This window comes from Elgaria multicarinata, chromosome 10, assembly GCF_023053635.1.
Source record: "Elgaria multicarinata webbii isolate HBS135686 ecotype San Diego chromosome 10, rElgMul1.1.pri, whole genome shotgun sequence".
Taxonomy (NCBI): Eukaryota; Metazoa; Chordata; class Lepidosauria; order Squamata; family Anguidae; genus Elgaria; species Elgaria multicarinata.
Genome location: NC_086180.1, coordinates 4,727,671 through 4,753,105, shown reverse-complemented (window position 1 = coordinate 4,753,105; position 25,435 = coordinate 4,727,671). Strand labels below are relative to the sequence as shown.

At 47.6% G+C, this 25,435-nt stretch overlaps 1 protein-coding gene across 1 annotated transcript in view; it reads left to right on the top strand.

Moving 5' to 3' along the window:
• The first annotated feature begins 812 nt into the window (after positions 1–812).
• Positions 813–25,435, top strand: part of FBXO41 (F-box protein 41) — a 48,268-nt gene continuing 23,645 nt past the window's right edge. Inside the window, exons 1-6 of the mRNA XM_063135697.1 lie at positions 813–1,549; positions 17,776–17,986; positions 19,900–19,979; positions 21,185–21,549; positions 24,467–24,702; positions 25,218–25,333. Coding sequence (XP_062991767.1) covers positions 813–1,549; positions 17,776–17,986; positions 19,900–19,979; positions 21,185–21,549; positions 24,467–24,702; positions 25,218–25,333 — 1,745 coding nt within the window. The remainder of the gene's footprint in view (positions 1,550–17,775; positions 17,987–19,899; positions 19,980–21,184; positions 21,550–24,466; positions 24,703–25,217; positions 25,334–25,435) is intronic.

The window sequence follows — 25,435 nt, the reverse complement described above, 5'->3', positions numbered from 1 at the left end:
CTACATTCAACATCTAAGGCCCTCCTCCGGGTGCCTAGTCCGAGAGAGGCTCGGAGTGTGGCAACGAGGGACAAGGCCTTTTCGGTGGTGGCCCCCAGACTATGGAACGATCTCCCTGACGAGGCTCGCCTGGCACCAACGCTGCTATCTTTCCGGCGCCAGGTTAAGACTTTCCTCTTTGCCCAGGCATATGGTGGCACATCTTAATCACCCACATGTTTATTTTAACGGTTCTTAATGCTTTATGTGTGTATGCTCTGTGTTTTAGAATTTTAAATTTTGTATACTCGTTTTTATCTCAATTTTAGAATTTCTGTAAACCGCCCAGAGATCTCTGGCTATGGGGGCGGTATATAAATGTAATCAATCAATCAATCAATAAAGGTTTCAATGGGGTTAAAATCCACCATAGAGGTGCTTTTAGCAAGAAGGCTAGAGGGGCCAAGGTTTAGGGAAACGGTGATCCCAGAAGAAATGGGAAAGATGAGGAGAGGGCAAAAGTTGCCAAGGAAATGCTGACCCGCTTCTCTCTTGCAGTGCCACCGACTCTGCCCGATGCTGACCAGGCCTCCTGCAGTCTCTCCAGGTTGGCGGCTGGGATTTGCCACCTCCACACCTTTGCCGGCCAGCCCCTAACCAGCAATGAGCTTGTGGAACTGGTCTCCTACCCCACGGTGCCCCTTCCCCCCCTTCTCCTCCACCGGTCCCGCTCCATCAACCGCCCACGCGCCTGCACCATGACAGGGGCCCGGCAGCCGGTTTCCTGCGGAGGAGGAGGGCTGCACGGCAGGCGGTGTGGCTCCGGCTGAGGGATGGCCTCTCTGGACCTGCCGTACCGCTGTCCGCGCTGCGGGGAACACAAGCGTTTCCGGAGCCTGTCTTCGCTGCGGGCCCATCTGGAGTACAACCACACGTACGAGACTCTCTATGTCCTCTCCAAGACCAACAGCATCTGCGATGCCACCGTCTTCCCCCTGGCACCGGACGCCACCCTCCTGACGCCAGCCACCCGCCGGGACGTCTTCGAGAGCACTTCCTTCCAGGGCAAGGAGCAGCGCTACACCTGTGACCTCATCGCCACGGACGAGCTGGAGCCGTCTTCCTCCACAGTGTCGTCCCGCTACGTCCACGAGATCGAGATCCCGCTGACCGAGATCTTCACCCGGAAGGCCATGACTTCGGCCACCACACCTCCCGCGGCCGCGGCCGCCGCGGTGGCCGCCGTAGACGCAGCTTATGAGGAAGGCCTCACCCGTCTCAAGATCCGGGCTTTTGAGAAGCTAGAGGTGGACAAGCGCCTGGAGAAACTGACAGAAGAAGTCGAACAGAAGATCGCCTCCCAAGTCGGCCGGCTCCAAGTGGAGTTAGACCGGAAGAGCTCGGAGCTGGAGAAGGCCAAGCAAGAGAGCCTCCGGCTCAGCCGGGAGAAGCAAGAGCTGGAGGACCGGGCGGTGGAACTCTCCCGCCAGGTGGACGTGAGCGTAGAGATGTTGGCTTCCCTCAAGCAAGACCTGGTGCAGAAAGAGCAGGAGCTGACACGGAAGCAGCAGTGAGTCCCGATTTCTCTGGTCTCGGGGTCACGGAAGCATGCCTTGGGCGGGGGAGGGGGTGGATTCGGCTAGGCTGTGGATTTCGTTTCAGTTCATTTTTTTAATATGAGAATTTACCAACGTTCTCAAAATTCTCCAGGATCAGGACCAAAAGAACTTGAGGTTTAAGAAATTCAAATGGGAGAGAAATCTAAACTGACAGATACTTCCAACAAATCCCAGAGAGTTGAGGGCGTATCTCTTAAAAGTCTGGCGTTAAATTTAGGGTGACCCTATGAAAAGGAGGACAGGGCTGCTGTATCTTTAACAGTTGTACTGAAAAGGGAATTTCAGCAGGTGTCATTTGTATATATGAAGAACCTGGTGAAATTTCCTCTTCATCACCACAGTTAAAGCTGCAGGTGCCCTGCCCTCTTTTAAATCTGGTCACTCCAGTATAGCTGCAGTATAGCTCCTGCAGCTTTAACTGGTGATGAAGAAGGAATTTCACCAGGTGCGACATGCATACAGATGACACCTGCTGAAATTCCCTTTTCTATGCAACTGTTAAAAACACAGGAGCCCTGTCCTCCTTTTCATATGGTCACCCTAGTTAAATCCCTGTGGATTCAGCCATGTTTGTGGTACTGAATTAGGGTTGCCACCTCTTTTTTAGAACAGGCTCCTCACTTTGAACAAGTATATAGCACTGCAGGCAGGTACAACATTGTCCTCTCCAGGTGCCTTTATTGAATTTGGCCACTGCAGATGGATGAGAATGTCCATTTGATTCCTTTTTTAGAAGAAGGTATTTATTTATTTATTTTCTTACATTTCTTACCCGCTGGCAGGTTACAAACAGTTACAAAATTAAAATGCCATGGAACAGTTAATAATATGACATATAATACAAACATTTAGAAGAATAAAATACAACAGAATACAAAATAATAAACACCATGGGAATCATTAAAACAGCCATAGAAGTCTGGAAGTAGGTCTCCCGGCCTGGAGAAAAGAATGTCTGGCAATGAAAAGAATGACAGTGCCAGGCAAAACTCTTTGGGGGGGGGGTTCATTCCATACACGTGGTGCCACAGCTGAGAAGGCCCTTTCTCTTGAAGCCACCTGTCTAGCTTCCTTCATTGGGGGACACCCAGAGGAGGGGCTCCAAAGATGACCTAAGGGTCTGAGCAAGGACATGTAGGAGGAGACGTTCCATTAGGTAATTGGGTCCTAACCTGTTTAGGGCTTTAAAGGTCAATATGAACTTCATATCTGGTCAAGAGGGCAGGGCTCCTGCAGCTTTAACTGTTGTGATGAAGAGAGCATTTCACCAGGTGCTGCATGCATACAAATGACACCCGCTGAACTTCCCTTTTTGATTCAACTGTTAAAGATACAAGAGCACTGTCCTTCCTTCCATAAGGTCAGCCTAATTTAGAGGTTCCCGGAGAGCAAGCATTTAAGCATCTCTGCTTTACAGTCTTTCTCATACACACCATTTTATTATTATTATTATTATTATTATTTATTTATTTATTCATATAGCACCATCAATGTACATGGTGCTGTACAGAGTAAAACAGTGAATAGCAAGACTCTGCCGCATAGGCTTACAATCTAATAAAACCATAATAAAACAATAAGGAGGGGAAGAGAATGCAAACAGGCACTGGGTAGGGTAATGAAGGGGATTATCCATGAAGGGGATCCATGTACAGCATCCTGTTCATAAAATAATTAAATTGTACACCTATTTATTCTGTTTCAATTCTGTATTCAGAAATCACACACATTTTAAAGAATTCATACAAAATAAATTAACACAAATCAAAAAAATATATAAATCTTGTAAAAAGTATCTAGTCTGAAAAAGACAAGTTTCGTAGTTACATATTTAAAACTCAAAGTGATATATTAATATTTAAAACTTCTTATGTACTTCATCCACATTCTATGGACTTCCTTGAGTATTTCCTCTTTTCCTTGGTTAAGGATACCAAGGATCCTTGGTATCCTTAATTTGGGCCTAAGCCTTCCTTTACCCTTTCAGGTTCTTCCACCTTCTTCTTTTGTCTTCACATTGACTCTCCGTTCAGTATCATCTGTGGATTTCAGCCATCTGACATCTGCACCCTTTTCTGCATTGCTTGAAAAGCAGACATTAAATAAGACCCGACGTAACATCCCTGTTCTCCCCCCCACCCCTAATTTTATCGTTCTACCACCATCCCCCACTAAATACATCCCAGCCTCTTTGTTTATGGTCTGTCGGCGCATTTCTTGCCCAGGCAACAGCATGTGCATCCCCAGAGGCTTAAACTAATTTTTCAAGTTGGATTTCATGTGCCATTTTCCTGAAAATCAAAAAAGATTACATTGACTGTCTCCAACCGCCCCCCCCTCCATCGCCTGGATGCCAATTTCCATCTCTTTGGAGCCCCTTCCTCCTAAATAGCACATCATTTTCAGGGCCGACTGCCACTTAAGCAATTAAATAATTAGGTTTACCCATAAGCAACGGCAAAATCCATCGTGCTGTTCGCATGCAAAATATGAAGGAAAATACGAAGTTATCCCAGGCGTCACAAGTCGCAGATAGTTATCAGTAGCCGTTGGGGGACTGTGTAAGAATGCTAACCAGTGAAAGAACTTATTAAAAGTATTATAATAATGTTCTGTCTGAAAAGGCGGGGCCTGAAAATACGGGGGAAACAAAATTATGGAGCTGTGTGGGGAAAATATGGCAATCTTTGTTCCCGATGCATTTTAGGATGTCCTCTTTTTCTAGGGATGTGAACTTCATCACGGCCAAAGAACCGGGTTGTTTGTTCTGCCCCACCTCCGCCCCACTCTCTGATCAGCCATCTCTTGTCTCAGCTCCCTGTCTCATTTACTCTTCTCCGCAAGCCTTTTTCATAGAATCATAGAATAGCAGAGTTGGAAGGGGCCTACAAGGCCATCGAGTCCAACCCCCTATTCAATGCAGGAATCCCCCCTAAAGCATCCCTGACAGATGGTTGTCCAGCTGCCTCTTGAAGGCCTCTAGTGTGGGAGAGCCCACCACCTCACCAGGCATCTGATTCCATTGTCGTACTGCTCTAACAGTCAGGAAGTTTTTCCTGATGTCTAGCCGGAATCTGGCTTCCTTTAACTTGAGCCCGTTATTCCGTGTCCTGCACTCTGGGAGGATCGAGAAGAGATCCTGGCCCTCCTCTGTGTGACAACCTTTTAAGTATTTGAAGAGTGCTCTCATGTCTCCCCTCAATCTTCTCTTCTCCAGGCTAAACATGTCCAGTTCTTTCAGTCTCTCTTCATAGGGCTTTGTTTCCAGACCCCTGATCATCCTGGTTGCCCTCCTCTGAACACGCTCCAGCTTTTCTGTGTCCTTCTTGAATTGTGGAGCCCAGAACTGGACGCAATACTCTAGATGAGGCCCAACCATCACTAACCCTTCCCTATTCTCATTCCATTGTCTATTCCTCATCCTTCTTTCAGCCACCGTGTGATCACCTGCCAAGGTTTGCTTTCCAGTGTTCAGCGAGGCCCTCAATGCTACAGCCCCCTATGTTCCTTCTGAGCTATCAGTCTCAGCCAAAGTGACCATTTCTTCTTCCCTCGCAGAAACTGGGCTGCAATCATTCCAGTTCCATTGTTCACTGAGCGTTTGGAATGTTCATGAACATTCCGTGTGCCATCACAACAGCTCAGCCTCTCGATGGCAGACATTTCACTGCTGCAAGCATAGTACAATATATAGATGTGGCTGATTTATCTGATTACCCACTCGGTAAATAAGGAACAGGAGATTTCTTTGATAAGTATTCTCAGTTCAGCTATGCCATTTATGTCCTGGCCATCCAGTGACACAAATCTCCAGCCATGTTTTGATTTATTCCCTCTCCCTATACACATAGAAACAGACACAGAAAGAGAGAAAGAGAGAGAGAGAAACACAGAGTCACAAAGAGCCACAGGCTAGATCTACATACTGCTTTATAGTGGTATTGAAGTGCACTGATAACTGTTGGGGCACAGGACACATTCCATATACTTCTTTCATAGTGTTACATCCTGCTTTTTATTTCACATTCATAATGATTTGAAACAAAGGCCTAATCTACACCAGGCAGGATATTGCACTATGAAAGCGGTATATAAAAGGCAAGAGCCACACTACTGCTTTATAGCGGTATTGAAGTGAACTGACAACTGTTGGGGCCCATTGACACATACCATAGACCGCTTTCATAGCGCTATATCCTGCTTGGTGTAGATTAGGCCATAGAGACACTCACGGAAAGAAACACACACACACACACACACACACACATCTGGGTGAATTCTGTATGGGTGGGGTTGCTGAAGAAGCATAGTGTCTGGAGTCACCTGCAGAATTTGGCGTGCAGAGGTGCCTAGGCCACTGCAACAGATGCCTGTCCTGTGTCACCGCCCAGGTGGCCTGTTCCGGATGGGCTCCTTCCCACAACAGCAGTGCTCCTGCCTCTCCAACTCCCCCCCGCCGCCGCCCCGGCCATTGCTTTTCTGAGAAGGTTTAGACAACTTCATGGAAGACAGGGCTATGGAGAGATATTAGCCATGACAAAGCCCCCATGACCAGAGGCAGTGTCCCTCGGGATGCTGGGAGGAAGCAACAGGGCCTGGCTGTGACCTCGTAAGTCATGCCTGTCAGCCACCCAAAGGATCTGGCTGACCACTGTTGGAGACAGTATGGCGGACTAGACGGACGTTTGATTTAATACCACATCAGACCAAAGCTGAACCCATCGCAGCCAGAAGGCCTCATCACCACCACACCTGGCCTTGCCCTGCAGCAAGCAGTGTGTTTCTTGCATCATCCTGGTGGGTGGGACGGGAAGGCAGCATTCGAACTGGCTCCCAGGCAACCGGCAAGGTTCTTCTTGTGTTCTAATGCAGGGGTGGGAAAGCTTATGCTTGCAAGGAGGGGCAAATTTGGCCCTCCTAGGTTCACCAGGCGTCCACGCCCTACCCCTGGCTCCAACCCTTTCTCCCAACCTCCCACGGCTGTGTGGTTTCTCAGCTCCTGTGCAGTTTCCCCCCTCTTCTCAAAAGTGGAAATACCGTTAGGATCTAATGTGAGACACAGCCACAGGCAATGGCTCCTCCCACATGTTCTGTGGGCTCCCGGGGACACATAGAATCATAGAATCGTAGAATTGTTGAGCTGGAAGGGGCCTATAAGGCCATCTAGTCCAACCCCCCGCTCAGTGCAGGAATCCGCATTAAAGCATGCCACAAAGGTGACATTCAAAACTTCCCCGTTTGCACAAAAGTACAGCTTGACTCACTGCCTTGAGTCATCTGGAGGTGATTCAGTGGCCCTCTTGGTTTACCGCTGCCTTCTGTGTGCGATTCAAAGAATTCCGGATTACGCCTGTTATGCCCTCTTGACTTGGGGATAGCGGAGGTGCTTTTAAAATGGCTTAGATCAGCCTTCCTCAACCTGGGGCGCGCCAAATGTGTTGGACTGCTCAGGTTGAGGAAGGCTGGCTTAGATAGATTCATGGGGGAGACTGATAGGTTTATCAAGGTCTGTCAGCCATATTAGCTAATTGCAACCTGAGTTCAGGGACAGCATATGACAGGAGGACAAACAGAGGCAGGGGCAAAGTGGATTTGTAGCTCCGGGACTATTCTCAGAGTAGGAGCAATGACACTATCTTTTGCAGTAATTGACAAACCACCCTTGAGCCAGCACGTTAATGAGGTGATAACAAGGCTTTCAAGTTTGAGTATTGTTTGTGACATAAAGAAGTCAGAAAGCGAGGGAAGTAATGATTGCAGGGCTGGATACTTCTTTTCTTTTCTTTGATGGAGTTCCTCCTTCATGCTAGCAGTTTAAATAATAACACTTCTTTGGGAGATAGTTTCCCTTTCTAATTAAAAGCTAACGGCCGGCCAAAGGTCTTCTGTTAAAAGCTCCAGGGTGCTTTTTACAAGTTGAGGCGGTGCAGTCAGGAATGAGCGCCACTGAGTTCAACTGAGCTGACGCCCAGATAATTATGCAAAGGATGGCAGCCAAGCTCCATAAACTTAATTGTGAGATTTCATTAGTGATTTGTTCATTAGTTTGCTTTGGACGTCTGCGTTTTATGACGGCGTTTTTTAAGCAGAGCGCTCACTCCTTTGGGTATAAATAATAGGAAAACACAGTAGGCGTTATGGGGGTGCGGCTATAGGTTCTCCGTTGCTGAGGTTGCCATGATGGGCTCCATCCCTTCTGACATTACCACTCCCCCAGTGACAGTGGGGGTGGGGGTCTCTTGCCTTCATGCCATCTTGGGGTGCTTCCCAGAAACACCCGGCTGGCCTTGGTGGAAAAACAATGTTTATTTATTTATTTATTTATTTATTACATTTTTATACCGCCCAATAGCCGAAGCTCTCTGGGCGGTTCACAAAAATTAAAATCATCATAAAACAACCAACAAGTTAAAAATACAAATACAAAATACAATATAAAAAGCACAACCAGGATAAAACCACGCAGCAAAATTGATATAAGGTTAAAATACAGAGTTAAAACAGTATAATTTAAATTTAAGTTAAAATTAAGTGTTAAAATACTGAGTGAATAAAAAGGTCTTCAGCTGGCGACGAAAGGAGTACAGTGTAGGCGCCAGGCGGACCTCTCTGGGGAGCTCATTCCACAACCGGGGTGCCACAGCGGAGAAAGCCCTCCTCCTAGTAGCCACCTGCCTCACTTCCTTTGGCAGGGGCTCACGGAGAAGGGCCCCTGTAGATGATCTTAAGGTCCGGGTAGGTACATATGGGAGGAGGCGTTCCTTCAAATAACCTGGCCCCAAACCGTTTAGGGCTTTAAATGTCAATACCAGCACTTTGAATCGGGCCCGGACCTGGACTGGCAGCCAATGAAGTTGTAAAAGGACTGGCGTAATGTGATCTCGCCAGCCAGTCCCTGTTAGTAAACGGGCTGCCCTGTTTTGTACCAGCTGAAGCTTCCGGACCGTTTTCAAAGGCAGCCCCATGTATAACGCATTGCAGTAATCCAAACGAGAGGTTATCAGAGCATGGATAACTGTAGCTAGGCTATCACTGTCCAGATAAGGGCGCAGTTGGTATATCAGCCTAAGCTGATAAAAGGTGCTCTTTGCCACTGAGTTCACCTGTGCCTCAAGTGACAGTTCTGGATCGAAGAGCACCCCCAAACTACGGACCCGATCCTTTAGAGAGAGTGCAACCCCGTCCAGGACAGGGCAAACATCACCTCGCCGGACAAATGAACCACCCGCTAACAGTACCTCCGTCTTGTCTGGATTGAGTCTCAGTTTGTTAGCCCTCATCCAGTCCATTACCGTGCCCGTGTTGAGTCTTTGCCCTGATTCATGCCCCTTTCAGTCCTGCAATCTCTCTCCCCCACCCCCACCCCCAATGAATATTCATTTGCTGTTCATTTTTGGAATGTCAAAGCTCAGGATATACTAACATCAAAGCAAAAAAAGCTGACATTCTACCAGTGGAGGCTGGTGCATCCACTGTCAGTGGGGTGCTGAATCTGCTCTGGGAACTCTAAAGGAGCTGTCCATGGCACCTCCACTGCATTCTACCTTCTGAAATATCAGTGGGGAATCTTTACCCTGCAGGTCCTAATCTGTCCCAACGAGGTTCCCCATTCAGCCCCCCAAAGTCAATCCCTGCTCCCTGGCCTCGGGACTACCAGGAGCTTGGGGAAGAGGTGGAAAGAGGAATTCCCTTGTTATCTCCAATCACAAATTGGAGATAACAAGAGCATTGCCATTCTTCGCTCACCACTCCTCTTCCCAACTGGGAGGGCGAGTAGCATGGAGGGAAATTACCTTACAGGGGGGACACCCCCACCCCCTGCAGTTTGGATGGGGAAGAGTGCACTAAGTGTTTCACTCACTTTGTATCCTTCCTAATGGGGGAAAAGTTTGGGGTAGACAAAGCTGGTCCCCGAGTGAAGCGGGTCCTAACCAGAAAACTGTGGTCTCCATGCTACTGCTCAGCGTGAGACTTATTACTATTGCATTTATTACATTTATATCCCACCTTTTTTCCTCCAAGGAACCCAAGGCGGCATACATAATCTTCCTCCTCCTCCTCCTCTCCATTTTATCCTCACAACAACAACCCTGTGAGGTGGGTTGGGCTGAGAGTCTGTGACTGGCCCAAATTCACCTAGTGAGTTTCCATGGCCGAGCGGGGACTAGAACCCAGATCTCCCGACTCCCAGTCCAACACTTTAGCCACTATACCACACTGGGTCTCTACCTCTCTTGCATGTATCAGACTGTCTAGTTTCCTCCTCTCAAGTAGGATTGAGTGAAACGTCCAAAGTATTTCCTTGGATACATCTACCTTTCCAAACAACAGTGTTGCATGCTAGAAACACTGGATGTTGTCATCTTCCAAAAGCCTATATGCACATTTCCCCAAGGGTATTTTCATCATTTCCAAAGCATGGCTGTGCATTAGGTGTGCAGTTGGCTCTGGCTGTTGGCGGTAGAGAAACATAATTAAAAAATAGCGCACTGTCACCCCTCTTGAAAATGACACTCTCCCAACCGATCGCGTGCAGATCTGGGTCACTGTCCTGCAGTTGACTTAATTGTGCATGATGTTCCCCATTGGGAAACAGAGGTTTCTGAGCAGTACGATGAAAACCGGAGGCTGCAAACCGATACATACACTTACCTGGGAGCAAGTCCCATTGAGCTTAGTGAGATTTGCTTCTGAGTAGGCGTGATGGAGGGCTACGCTGGGAATCATCCTTCTGCACTGCACATGCAATTGGTGGGACTGTGCAACAGCTTTGAGAGTTAGGACCCTAACAACATCAGGAACGTTCACAACTCCACTGACCCTATTCCGCCACAGCGAAGACGTGGTTTTCCCACCAAGAGAAATCCTAGTTGTCCGTGGCATCTTTATCCACAAGAGACGGCTTTTTCTTCTCCCACTCTCACCTGCAGCTCTTGTGCTGCAACGGCTGCAAAGGAACCTGACCATATACTGTGTTGGCAGCAGACTGGGAAGGAGCGAGCCTCAAGGGAAGGCAAGCGGAATATTAAAGAGCATGGCGGCGGCTTGAGAGCGTTATTCCTTTTTAGAAACAGCTCCCTCTGGTAGCTCCCACCTCCCTGATCTTTATTTAAAACGGGCATTTGCATGGAGATGGAATCTGCACCTCGTTTTCAATTACATTCACGCTACAGAACCAGGCAGTTTCCCACACAGGTGTCACGGGGATGTCATGGCTAGGACTGCAACAAATATTCACCCATGGAAATATTTATTTATTTATTATATACTGCTCCCCATTGAAAATGTCAGAGCGGTGTACAAGATAAAATGAAAATAAAAACAGAATAAAACACTTAAAACAGATCTTAAAAGAAGCAAATACGGAGACTCCTGGCTGGACATTAAGGAAAGGCTTCCTGGAATAAAGATGTTTTCAGGAGGTGCCGAAAGGAGTACAAAGTTGGCGCCTGCCTGACCTCCAGAGGCAGGGAATTCCACAGGAGGGGGGCCACCACGCTGAAGGCTCTTCCCCTGGTGGACTCCAATCGGAGGATGGATCTAGGTGGAACCACCAAAAGCAGACCCTCAGATGACCTCAGCGACCGGGCAGGTTGGTAGGGGAGACGGCACTCTTTCAGGTACCCTGGTCCCAAGTTGTTTAGGGCTTTGTACACAAGTACCAGAACCTTAAACCTGGCCCGGTAGCGAATAGGCAGCCAGTGCAGTTCCCTCAGCAGAGGAGTCACATGCTGGAAAGGGGCAGCTCCAGACAATAGCCGAGCTGCAGCATTCTCTTCAAAATGTTCAGGCTGAAATGGGTGCTTGGAGGGGGGAGGGCTTTCTCATAGAATCATATAATAGCAGAGTTGGAAGGGGCCTACAAGGCCATCTAGTCCAACCCCCTGCTCAATGCAGGAATCCACCCTAAAGCATCCCTGACAGATGCTTGTCCAGCTGCCTCTTGAAGGCCTCTAGTGTGGGAGAAAAGGCCACTCTGGTGGCCTTTTCATTTTCTTTCACTGTGTGCAGTACTTGTTTCTCCTTTCTGCTGCTGCTTCTCTACCATTTCCCCCCACACACACACTTGGCTCTCCTCCTCCACCTCCTCCCTGAATGATCCTAGCCAATCAGGGATCACACGCTAAATGGGTTGCCATCACAGTGCCACCTAGACAATCGGATTTGGCAATGTGGTAACTTTATGAAGCCAGTTCTGACCGAGGGCAGGAGGCTTCGCCTTCACTCTGAATGACTCTCAGAATGTGAGCCATGGCGTGAAGGTTTTTTTGCACGTTGAATTTTTTTAAAAGCAAAGCAAAACAACAACAACAAAACCACAAAGTCAAAGGGATGCATTTTGCAAGGGATACAAATGTTCATGGAATGTGCCCCATCTGTTTGGGACCAGCACTTATTGCGCTATGAGAATTTCACCCCATATAATCTTTTGCTCTTGCTCGGTGGTTTGATCACCTTCTCTATCACCCTCTGAACTGGTAGAACTCTATCACCCATTAGGCCAATGGACAACTGGCTAGTAGACAACTCAGTAGAAAATGATTTATCCCTTATTGACAGTGGATGGAAATAAACAGTGAGGATTTGGTCTCCATGGTTTTCACATGAACTTGAACTGGCAATCTCAGTTCTCTCTCTCTCTCTCTCTCTCTCTCTCACACACACACACACACACACACAGAGTAGTGGTGGGAACTGCATGTTCTCATTGACAGAAATTTATATGGAGTTTAATTTCAACAAGGACAAAGCTTTTTTCCAGTGCAAAAGCTAACGCCTGGAACATGTGCAAAGCAAAACCTTTGACCCTTTCACACAACCACGGGTCACAACTGGGACAGAAACGTAGAGGAAGTGGAATTAACAGGATCGTTAACTAGGGGTGGTGGTGTCTACACCCTATAGAGTAATTCCAAACTCTGTGTATCTGCATTGGGACCCCCTTGACATTTCTGCCTGTAGATCCTGGCATTAGATAATGATATTATTGTTGAACCACAGCCTTGGAGGCTGAGACTTTGCTGCTGCTTTTACACCATGAACAGGCCCCCAATACACACACACACACACACACACAGAGAGAGAGAGAGAGAGAGAGAGAGAGAGAGAGAGAGAGAACTTGCATTGACAAATTCTACCTTAAATGTGTTTGTTTTCATCCATCATTTTCTGTCCTGAGTTTTGAGGATTGTCCACACTACAAAGCTAATGAACACTTCCTGTTAAATAGGGAGGTAAGGCTGTGCAATGTGGATGTATTGCCCTGGGTTAGCCAGACCCAGATTTTGTTTGGCACACCAAGCAAAAGGTTCAAAGGTTTGCCCAGCACTGCTCAGCAGTTATCGGGATTCATAGGACCAGATCTAGACAGCCAAGGAGGCGTTGGGTATTTCAGCACCAAGGAGAGTTCCCAGACAAGACAGGAAGACATGAGCACGGGTGTTGCTGGACAGCCTCCTACGGGCGTCTCTTCTTCTGAGAGAGCAAGGGACCACAAGTGGTGGAGCTGTAGATTTGGGTTCTCCTCTCGAGGAGCCCAGTCTTCTTGGATAAAGGGAAAGAGTCATGCACAGCTGTGCTCTTGTCGCAAATGGCCTCCAGTCTCTGCTTTCCCTCTGACCAAGCATTGGGTCTGCAGGATTCCTGCATTCAACTCACATGAATATATAGGAACAGTGCAGGTCTTTCTGTGCCCTCCAAAAGTTTTGAACGATGTTTCTCAGCATTCCAGCACCCTGGCCATGCTGGCTGGGGGTGTTGGTTCAAAACATCTGGAGGGCACCAGGTTGGGGAAAGCTGATAGAGCATCCAATTCATTTGCACTCCCTGAAGCTTTTCTTCTTATTTTGCTACTGTAAGGGAGAATCTAATTTTCATAGAAATCTCTCATTCTGTAAAACTCCCTTTGCTTCCATTTTGCATATTGCTCTTGTGGATCTGTGGAAGGAAATTTTGGGTGCAAGAAGAACGGAGGCAATGGGGATATTTCCAGAATTACTCCTCCCACACACACTTTTTAAAAGTCGCATATAAAAGGGGGGTCGTTTACCCATTTCAAATCTCTTTTATTTTTCCCTCCAAATGTAATTTCTTCACTAAATAATGTAATTTGCACATTCACTGCCCCACTGGCATTGGAGCCACCAGGCTCCACTGTATCGAGCCTTAGCTATAAATAGCTACATGATACATGGCACAGATTACCTTTTGGGATCACCAACCCACCCCTTTCCTTTAAATTCTGCCTTGTGGGCTACCTGTTGCTCAATTTCCCACCACTCTTGGTGACTCTCCAAGCCTGGCTACCAAGAACCTCAGAAGATGCTGGATCAGACCAAGGGTCCACCCAGGCCAGCATTCTGTTCACATAGTGGCCAACCAGCTGCCTTTAGGGAACTCACAAGCAGGACATGAGTGCAAGAGCACCTTGCTCATCTTCCCTGGAAACGTATTCAGAAGCATACGATGTGTTCTTTCTAAAATCCACGTGTCTCCCAAATTTGCAACCACACTAAGCCAATATGCCTATTTCAGAATCTGAGAGGTCCTAGATTTGCCTTCAGTTCCAACTTCTTCTGCTTAACTGGAGATTGTGCATTGGGCTACTTGGAGACTAAAATGTTCTTGGTGTGCGCAAAGGGATGGGATGGACAGGTAGAAATTAAGGAGGAGGGAAAGATCTCCACCAACCTCAAAGGCTGCTGTTCTTTTTCGATAGTACTGAATCCAATTATGCGGAACAAAACCACTGATCACTACAGAAACGCCCTGAACGTCTTCTTGCGTGAATCCAGCTGCCATTCCAGAATGTCATCTCCCCAATATGCCCTGGTTTCTTGTTGACCTGGCTTCAATCCCGCAATGCATCTGACCCAGATTCCATGCCAAAGATACCATGACCTTTTCAGAAAAGCCCTGCAGGTTTCTAGCAACTGCTTCGAATCCCTGGGAAGAAGGGGGAGGGGGGGTTGAGAGAGGGAGGGGCAATGAGGGAAGGGAGAAACAGGAATGAGGGGCCAATTCGCATAGCCAAATGGGAGAAAGAGAAGTCTGTCTTCCTCCTGGCAGAACTTGGCACATGTTGGGACTGTTGTGAGATTGCTCTGCAGTGTCCAGCTCAAATCACAGAACCTCAGTTTGGGAAGGGAGTTTGGCCCCTACCTAGTCCAGGCCCAGGCTCACTGTTAATTATTACCATATATTCTTTTGTTAGCTTATAATTTCCATTGCTTTGTAAGTGTAGATCCTTCTCCTCCCAGGTTTCTTTTAATAAATCTTATTTGAAAAAGAAAAGAGAGAAATTGTTTGTGTGCATGGTTTGGGTTTATTGTATATTTTTTAAAAATATATATACTAAAATGTATGTGCCATCTTTTCAGCCAAAATTCCCACTCAGAAGTGTGTGTGTGTGTGTGTGTGTGTGTGTGTGTGTGTGTGCGCAAACAAATATATGCACAGAAATGAGGACATCTTACTCCATGCGAGGTTTGCATGCTGATGTTATCTCATGTCAAGCAATGCATTCATTTCAGCTTCAGGCCCGTTCCATCCCTGAGCTTTATTGAAATGAATATTCAACGAAATCAGACTGAGGCTGCAATGGTATAACCACTTACCTGGGAATAAGCCCAATGAAGCACAATAGGTCTTACATCAATAAGGCCAGGATCTCTTCTCGATCCTGCCAGAGTGCAGGAGATGGAATAACGGGCTCAAGTTACAGGAAGCCAGATTCCAGCTGGACATCAGGAAAAAACTTCCTGACTGTTAGAGCAGTACGACAATGGAATCAGTTACCTAGGGAGGTGGTGGGCTCTCCCACACTAGAGGCATTCAAGAGGCAGCTGGACAGCCATCTGTTAGGGATGCTTTAGGGTGGATTCCTGCCTTGAGCAGGGGGTTGGACTTGATGGCCTTAGAGGCCCCTTCCAGCTCTGCTATTCCATGATTCTGTGATCTGGGTAGACAAGTATAGGTTTGCATTGTAAAGCACCAAATGCTAATATTCCATCCCTTTAATCATCTTTGGATCAGGGTACATTCTATGCCACATGACCCTGATTGGCAACCATGATTATCAAAGGCTGTTCTTGGGATCCTCTCATCTTCAGAAATGAGATGGGTTTTAGTATGAAGAAAAGGCCTGTGCTTAGAATCCCCTCCGGAGGGAAAGGCAATAAAGAGTTTTGAGATGGCCTAAACAGATCCATCATGACCTAAGCTAGTTGGCCCCAACACAATGCCCTGTATATGTTTTCAACTACAGCTCTCATCATCCCCAATGAGGAGAGCTGATTATCAGTGGCGATGTGAGTTGTCGTCCAAAGCATCTGGAGGGCACCAGGTTGGGGAAGGCTGTCGTGGGCTGGAGTCCATCACTTACACAAACTGTTATCCTGACTTGGCAGCTACAGGGGCACATGGGTGCAGAGAATAAACTGTAAGCAATGAGATCAGAGGGAAATAAAGCACAGAACATTGCAGACTGTGGCAATTACATAAATGTTTCAATGTATGTCAACTAAGCACAGTGAACCCTAGGGAGGCATACTTGTCGCTTTTACTATTAGTATTTAAGCATCAGGCTACATCCATTCTTTTCACCTGGGCTTTTAATTAACATCAGAGGTTTTATCTCGCTGTTGCTGGTTTTCCCCCCTGCATGACTGATTTTATAACATTGCAGCAACCGCTTTATTTCAGTTGGGTTGTTCGCAAGTTTCCATTATTGCGATTTTTCGCTTGTGTTGCAAAGCTCCATGGAGACTTTTTATGGTCATTCATTTACAGTGCCATCCTTTGCATGCCCGCTCAGAAGTAAAGTGCCATTGTGTTCCATGGGGTTTACTCATAGTTTAGTGTGCCACGGATTGCAAGAGTCACTCAGCTTTGATTGTTTCCACCGTGACTCACAACAGAAATAAAAGAATTATCATTACAACAAAATCAAATACTCGCAATACTAATAAGACATCCAGATCCGTTATTATACTGCTGAGAAAATAGAAAACTGCTGGGCATTTTGGAAGCTGCCCAGAGGAAAGCCAGAGCTTTCCCCAAAAAGCCAGCAGAAACCTTTTATAGTACAGAGAAAGAGAGAGTGAAAGTTGCTCTTTGCTTTTTTTCAGTCATTCACTCCTTCATCAAAACTCAGGCCTGGCCGTTGAAAGCCAAGCCATTTACGAAAACGCCTTGCGATGCTTTTGAAAACTTCACCATTATTTATTTCCATTTGCATTTATTTCCATTTCCTAGGGTGACCATAGGAAAAGGAGGACAGGGCTCCTGTATCTTTAACAGTTGCATAGAAAAGGGAATTTCTGCCGGTGTCCTTTGTATAGATGGAGAACCTGGTGAAACTCCCTCTTCATCACCACTGTTAAAGCTGCAGGAGCTATACTAGAGTGACCAGATTTAAAAGAGGGCAGGGCTCCTGCAGCTTTAACTGGTGTGATGAAGAGGGAATTTCACCAGGTTCCCCATATATAGAAATGACACCTGCTGAAACTTCCTTTTCAATACAACTGTTAAAGATGCAGGAGCCCTGTCCTCCTTTTCCTATGGTCACCCTACATTTCCATTCTCATCTGCCCATGGGTGAGAGAAATTAGGTGGGTGCCTACACAGGAGAGGGCCTTCTCAGCAGTGTCCCCATATCTGTGGAACGAACTTCCACCAGCGGTCCGCCATGCAGCATCCTTGCAGGCTTTTAAGAAGGCCTTTAAAAGATTTTATTTTGCCGTGGCCTTCTCATAAATGAGTAGTGTTTTGCTGCTATTGGCCTTGTTGTTCTTGATCAGCCTTCCTCAACCTGGGGCGCTCCAGATGTGTTGGACTGCATCTCCCAGAATGCCCCAGCCAGCGCTGGCTGGGGCATTCTGGGAGTTGTAGTCCAACACATCTGGAGCGCCCCAGGTTGAAGAAGGCTGTTCTTGATGATCTTATTGTTAGTTTTTACTGTTAGCTTTTATCGTTTTTAACTGTGTTTTTTTTTTACTGCGTATGTTTTTATCGCTTTTAATGTTTATACTGTTTTTATGCATGGCTGTAAGCCGCCGTGGGAGGGCTTCTGCCCTGAAAGGTGGCCAAGAAATGTTTTAGGTAAATAAAAATTGCAACTTGCCATGCGATAGGTCCAATTCTCATCTGCTAGTCCAATTTTCGTCTGCTCCCGCAGGGAGGTGATCCAGATCGACCAGTTCCTGAAGGAGACGGCTGCCCGCGAAGCCAACGCCAAAATGCGGCTCCAGCAGTTCATCGAGGAACTTCTGGACCGAGCAGACCGAGCAGAGAAGCAGCTGCAAATCATCAGCAGCAGTTGCGGGACCACGCCGAACTGCAGCCTTGGGAGGTGCAGCGTACCAGGAACCAAAAGCAGCGGCAGACCGGTACCCAGTGATGCCATTCCCCCAACCCAGGCGTGCAGAAACTCAGGCCCCGTGGCCATATCCAGCCTGCCTGAGCTTCCGGTCTGGCTAGGGTGACCCTGTGGAAAAGAGGACCAGCCTCCTGTATCTTTAACAGCTGGTCTTCGCCAGCTGAAGACCTTTTTATTTTCTCAGTATTTCAACACCTAATTTAACTTAAATTTAAACTTTGCTGTTTTAATTCTGTATTTTAACCTATATCCATTTCTGCTGTGTGGTTTTATCCTGGTCGTGCTTTTTATATTGTATTTTGTATATGTGTTTGTTTTTGTTGTTGTTGTGCTTTTCGTGGTTTTAATTTTTGCGAAACGCCCAGAGAGCTTCAGCTATTGGGCGGTATAAAAATGTAATAAATAAATAAATAAATTCCAGCAGGCGTCATTTGTATGCATGCAGCCCCTGATGAAATTCCCCCTTCATCGCAACCATTAAAGCTGCAGGAGCCCTGCCCTCTTTTGTATCTGGTCAAGAGGGCAGGGCTCCTGCAACTTGAACTGTTGCCATGAGGAGGGAATTTCACCAGGGGCTGCATGCATACAAATGATGCCTGCTGGAATTCCCTTTTCTATGCAACTGTTAAAGATACAGGAGCCCTGTCCTCCTTTCCATAGGGTCAACCTAAGTCTGGCTGTTTAGGGTGCCCTAGATGGGCCCACCCTCTTTCCTCGAGGTGGCCCAAAACTTCAGAGCCAATTGGCTTCGGCTGCGGGCCGCCTCGGCCTTAGCCCAAACCGCCTTGCATCCGGTTTGGAAGGGTCCGAATCACCCTGTTCCACTTCAGATTCGGGGTTCGGATCTGAGACAGTGCACAGCCCTATTGCAAATCAGTGGTCAGGCTGGGGTGATTTGCAGGGAAGTGGCAGTATGATTTTCAAGGGCGTCTTGCAGGGAGATTTGCAGGGAAGATTTGCAGGAACTTATTCAACTATTTCCTTTGTCCACTCTGCAGCATCCCTTTTCCCATGATAGCTTTCCTGGGGATCCCTATCTGGGAGCAAAGCAAGTAATGGGGGTGGGATTGCAGAGGAAAGTGGAGAATGGGAGAAGGATCGTCGTCCCCACTCTCTGCTGCCACTTCCCCACTGCAAAGTAATGTCAAAGCAGGCCTCTATTCCATCTGTTCTGAGTCCAAAAGACCGAACCAAGCTTGGTCTTGTGTAGACATTTTAAATTTCTAATTTCTCTCCCCAAAACATTAAACTGAAAGGAAGAAAGATCCGTATCTCTAATTTCTTCAGAAAATCGATCTTATTATGGCCCAACTCGATGAGACGGCAGGGATCTGTAATTGGATCTCCTGTCCTTTGACATTTTAGCAAATAGGGTGGAATTTGGATCAGGACCACAGTGATGAGAGGGAGGCCCATTTTTCCCAGTGCCCTTTTCCTGGTGAAAACCATTTCCCTGGGGCTCTCTGCCCCTTTGGGGGGAAATTACCTGTACACCGGCTGTATACATGATAAGTTCCTCCTAAAAGAGTAATTAGCAGCTAGAGGTGGGGTGGGAAAATGTTCCTCAAGAAAATATCACTGGGGGTGGGGGGGAAATAACGGCCCCTTCCCAATAGTCCTCATCCTGAATGGAGAAATTCTATGTTTATTATTGATCCAATATAACATTGATGTCTGCATCATACTGGATATATCGTTTTAATTTGCAACAAGATGCAACAGAATAGTAATTTAAAAACTGCTGCTATTTGCTAATGCTTCAAAAGGTAGGAGATTGAGTCATGGATCTCCTCCACTGACTCATCTATTGAGGCCCGTAGTCACATGGGTTTCTAAGTCGGAGGAAATTGTTTAGCTCAAGTGTTGTGGCATATCCAATGGGTACGAAGGAGTCTTCTGATCCCCAGTCCTTTGTCTCCGCAGAGAGACAGGCACTCAGTCCCTGGAGCAACGGCACACAATTCCTATGCTGTTTCCAACCAAAGGTCATCTTCCAGCACTGGGTAAGGAACCGCCTTACGCGTTCTCCTTACATTTCTAGCTGGTTCCTTAGGAATGCACAAAGATACACACAGACCTGATGAGCTCTCAGAAGGTACAGGGGTGTGTGGGTGTGGGTGGGTGTGGGTGTGTTTTCAGGATTTCTAGTGCCAGGGAATGTGATTTCAGATGATGATGATGATGATGATGATGATGATAGAATCATAGAATAGCAGAGTAGGAAGGGGCCTACAAGGCCATCGAGTCCAACCCCCTGCTCAATGCAGGAATCCACCCTAAAGCATCCCCGACAGATGCTTGTCCAGCTGCCTCTTGAAGGCCTCCAGGGTGGGAGAGCCCACAACCTCCCTAGGTAACTGATTCCATTGTCAAACTGCTCTAACAGTCAGGAAGTTTTTCCTGATGTTCAGCTGGAATCTGGCTTCCTTTAACTTGAGTCCATTATTCTGTGTCCTGCACTCTGGGATGATCAAGAAGAGATCCTGGCCCTCATCATCCATCATGATGATAATGATGATAATATTTCTTACCCGCCTCTCCATTTTGATCGAGGCGGGGAACAACAGTAAACAGTAAAATACATAAAACTGAATTAAAACATAATATACGTCGTTGAAACATCCTAAAAAACATCCTAAAAGCATTCTAAAAACATCTTCAAGTTCCACTGGATCGTCCTGCCAGAAGAGATCAGTCTTTGCAGCTTTCTTAAATGCTAAAAGTCTGTCAAGCTGACGAGTCTCCTCCGGCAGGCCATTCCACAGTCTGGGAGCAGCGGAAGAGAAGGTCCTCTGGGTAATGGTTGTCAGCCTTGTTTTCGTTGAGTGGAGTAAATTCTTCCCAGAGGACCTGAGTGTGCGGGGTGGATTGTATGGGAGAAGGCGATCCCGCAGGTAGCCTGGACCCAAACCATGTAGGGCTTTAAAGGTGATAACCAACACTTTATACTTCGCCCCGAAACTAATTAGCAGCCAGTGAAGAGATTTTAAAACTGTGTTGAATATCTCTTTGCCATGCACAATTACTCATGGAATAACTTGTGCAACCAATGTGTTTACCACATGAAACACAAGACTGCTGCTTTGCGCTTCAGGGCAAAATGGGAGGTGGGGCGTGGGGCACAGCTTCTCCAGTCTTGTGGCGAGGGGACAGACTACATGGCCTTTGGGTGCCTGCCTCTTCCAGCTCTTTGCTTCCGTGATTCCAGGGCCTCTAGCCGTGCCAAAGCAGTCTCCCAGAGCTCAGGCTGCTATGACAGCGACAGCCCTGAACTCTACCACGGGGACGAGAACGCGGACGGACAGCCCTACCAGGGCGGGCAGAACCGAGGCTCGGACAGTGGTGCGGAGAGGTCTGGAGGGGCCCGGGGCCCAGGCCTGCGAAGGCAGGCGATCCAGAACTGGCACCGCAGGCCATATCGCAACAGCACTGAAGGAGAAGAAGGAGACATCTCCGACGTCGGCTCCAGAACCACTGAGTCGGAAGCCGAGATGTGGGAGACAGAGCCCAGGGTCTCCTCTGAGGTCCAGCAGGCAAACTTCTCCAGACCTGGAAACAGCTCCCGGCTGCCAGGTGAGTCTCCTCCCTGAGAAGAGCAGGGAGAGGGAATTCTGGGATGTATTTCGAGAGAGAGGCTCCCTCCAGACCAGGGTCTATCATAGCCTCCGCTCCCTGTTAAGTCCCTCTCCTTGTCCGTAGGGAGTTTGCCAAGGCTGGCGCCCAGCGTGGGCTCAGTTGGACATGTCCCGAGGGCTCTCACCCCTGCGGGGGCCCTGATAACCCCCCACTGGAATTGCTTCCCCTGTTCACCATTGCAATCTGCTTGTGCGTTTCCCGTGGCCAGCTGGCTGGCCACTGCGTGAACAGAGTGCTGGACTAGATGGGCCCTTGGTGTGGTCCAGCATCAGGGCTCTTCTGATGCTCTTATCTTCACCTGTCTCTCACTCTGGTGGTGATGAGGAGGAGATTCCACGGCCTACTTGCTCGCCGGCTCCCTGCATGTCAAGCAAACAAGTGAGAGCAATTCTGAGAAAGAATTGCAGGAGGAGCTGGTGACCCTGGCGGTGAGAGGGTAGACTCACTGAGGGAGGCCCCCCACTGAGGATGTCTTGCAGGTGCTGGCGTTGACATCTCCTGCCTGTTGATGGGGCAGAGATGCTTCCCCCATCAGAGGGAAATGAAAGGGATCATGGAGACTGCCTGCCTGGGCAGGTCAGCTTAGGAGAGGTCTTTTGCAGGCAGGGAGAACCTTTGGGGAGGGGGGAAATCTCCACTCCTGCTTTAAAGCACTTTAAAGCATTTTGAAAACATTTTGAAAACTGTCTATGGAGTGTGTCCTGGGCCCCAACAGTTGTCAAAACTGTTATAAAGCGCTTTAAGCTAGGGTGACCATACGAAAAGGAGGACAGGGCTCCCGTATCTTCAACAGTTGTATTGAAAAGGGAATTTCAGCAGACACCACTTTGATGGCTGAAAGCGAGGAGGAGCTGAGGAGCCTTATGACAAAGGTGAAAGAAGAAAGTGCAAAAGCTGGGTTGCAGTTAAACCTAAAAAAAAACCAAGATTACGGCAACCAGCTTGATTGATAACTGGCAAATAGAGGGAGAAAACGTGGAGGCAGTGACAGACTTTGTATTTCTTGGTGAAAAGATTACTGCAGACGCTGACTGCAGCCAGGAAATCAGAAGACGTTGACTTCTTGGGAGGAGAGCAATGACAAATCTTGAGAAAATAGTTAAGAGCAGAGACACCACACTGACAACAAAGGTCCGCATAGTTAAAGCAATGGTATTCCCCGTAGTAACCTATGGCTGCGAGAGCTGGACCATAAGGAAAGCTGAGCGAAGGAAGATAGATGCTTTTGAACTGTGGTGTTGGAGGAGAATTCTGAGAGTGCCGTGGACTGCAAGAAGATCAAACCAGTCCCTACTCCAGGAAATAAAGCCAGACTGCTCACTTGAGGGAATGGTATTAAAGGCAAAACTGAAGTACTTTGGCCACATAATGAGAAGACAGGACACCGTGGAGAAGAGGCTGATGCTAGGGAAAGTGGAAAGCAAAAGGAAGAGGGGCCGACCAAGGGCAAGATGGATGGATGATATTCTGGAGGTGACAGACTTGACCTTGGGAGAGCTAGGGGTGGCGACAGCCAACAGAAAGCTCTGGCGTGGGCTGGTCCATGAAGTCACGAAGAGTTGGAAGCGACTGAACGAATAAACAACAACAATATTTGTATATATGGGGAACCTGGTGAAATTCCCTCTTCATCACAACAGTTAAAACTGCAGGTGCCCTCTTTTGTATCTAGCGGTGGAAGAAAGAGATACAAACTCTGGTGCCATGTATAGATAAACAATGAACTTTTTATTTTTGTAACGATGTGAAAATGCTCGAAGTTTCGGATTCAGAGGAATCCTTCCTGAGGAGCTGTAATAAGAAAAAAGGACGGACAAGCTGCAGAACTGCAAACACAGTTCGCTTGATTAAGAAGCCTCAGCGTTTGTTGTGTGTCCTGCTATCAGAACTCACAAATTTTCTGGGTTGTGTGAGCTGATAGCAGGACACACAACAAGGCTTCTTAATCAAGCGAACTGTGTTTGCAGTTTTGCAGCTTGTCCGTCCTTTTCTCTTATTACAGCTCCTGAGGAAGGATTCTTCTGAATCCGAAACGTCGAGCGTTTTACATCGTTACAAAAATAAAGCGTTCATTGTTCGTTTACACACAGCACCAGAGTTTATCTCTCTTTCTTCCACCTCCTTAGCAGTGCCAATTCCCTTCACCTTCCAGTCACTCTAGTATAGCTCCTGCACCTTTAACCGCTGTGATGAAGAGGGAGTTTCACCAGGTGCTGCATGCATACAAATGACACCTGATGAAATTCCCTTTTCTACGCAATTGTTAAAGATACAGGAGCTCTGTCCTCCTTTTCATAGGGTCACCCTATTTAAGCGCTTTAAAGCAGTAGTGTAGATCCTACCAAAATAGGGTCACTGGATTTCAGTCCCTTAACAATCTCCAACAAAACTCTGGGCCTTGAACCCAGAGCTTTCTGGCCTGTGTCTCAAGCCTTGGGAGGCATTGCTTCAGCCACACCTTCCAATTGTATTTCCCCCCAAATGATTTGTGGCTTTTATTTGACCTCTTTAAATTTGACCCTCTTAAAAATTTGCTTTCTTCTTAACAAGCCTCTTCTCTACCAAGCAAAGGCTTTTCGCAGGCTGTTCCTATGCCTGTTTACTTAGAAGCAAATCCCATTGCTCTTCATGGGGCTTACTCCCAGGTAAGTATGCATATGCTTGCAGCCTGAGGCTGCAGTTCTAGACTCCCCTTACCTGGGAGTAAGCCCCGTGGAACTCAGTGGGACTTGCTTCTGAGTAGACATGTGTATAGGATCGCACTGTTCAATCTCCCAAGTGTGCAAGTTTCTGATCCGTTCAGTGCTGAGAGGCTATGGAAAGGAATACCCCATGTTGGTTGTTTATGTCACAGCCAGGTCTGATGGAGGGAAGGCCGGCAGGCCGGAGAGGGGCAGCCCGTCCCGCTCCAACGAGGTCATCAGCCCCGAGATCCTCAAGATGCGTGCCGCGCTCTTCTGCATCTTCACATACCTCGACACCAAGACCTTGCTAAGGGCGGCCGAGGTTTGCAAGGACTGGAAATTCGTGGCCAGGCACCCTGCCGTCTGGACCCGGGTGCTGCTGGAAAACGCCAGGGTCTCCTCAAAGGTAACAACAGACCCCCAAGCATGCAAGGTCCTGTGTATGTGTGTGGTGGATTTTCATAAATGGACCTCTGGAACAGCCATTATTATTATTATTATTTATTGCATTTTGATACCGCCCAATAGCTGAAGCTCCCTGGGCGGCACTAAGTGTGCAATCCCATGCATGTGTAGACAGAAAAAGTCCTACGACTGCCAACATGGCTAGCCGGTGCACGTTGGGAGTCACCGCCCTTATTTCTGTCAAAACATGCATCGGATTGCACCTTCAAGCTGGAATTTGTTGGCGTTTGGGGTATTTATTTATTTATTGGTCCCTTTTGCTTTCAGCCCTACCCATCCATGGGGAATTGGGTCCCCAAGCGCTTTTCCAAAACTGAATCTGGCCTTTGGGCTGGAAACGACTCAACACCACCACCCTTGGTGAGGGCAGAGAGCAAGACAAAAATTCCTCTCTGTTCACTGCCGAGCAGAAGTCTTCCTGTTTCCTAAAGGCTGATCTCCCGTTTCCTTCCGCAGTTCCTGGTCATGCTGTCGCAGTGGTGCACCCAAACGCACTCCCTCACCCTCCAGAATCTCAAGCCCCGGCAACGGGGGAAGAAAGAGACCAAGGAGGATTATATGAAAAGCACACGGTGAGTAAGCGCCGCCGACCTGCACCGAGAGTCCCAATCCATCCCTCCGGCATGCCTTTCCTCACTCCAAAGAGAAGCTGACTAGAGCAATGTCTAGCTCAG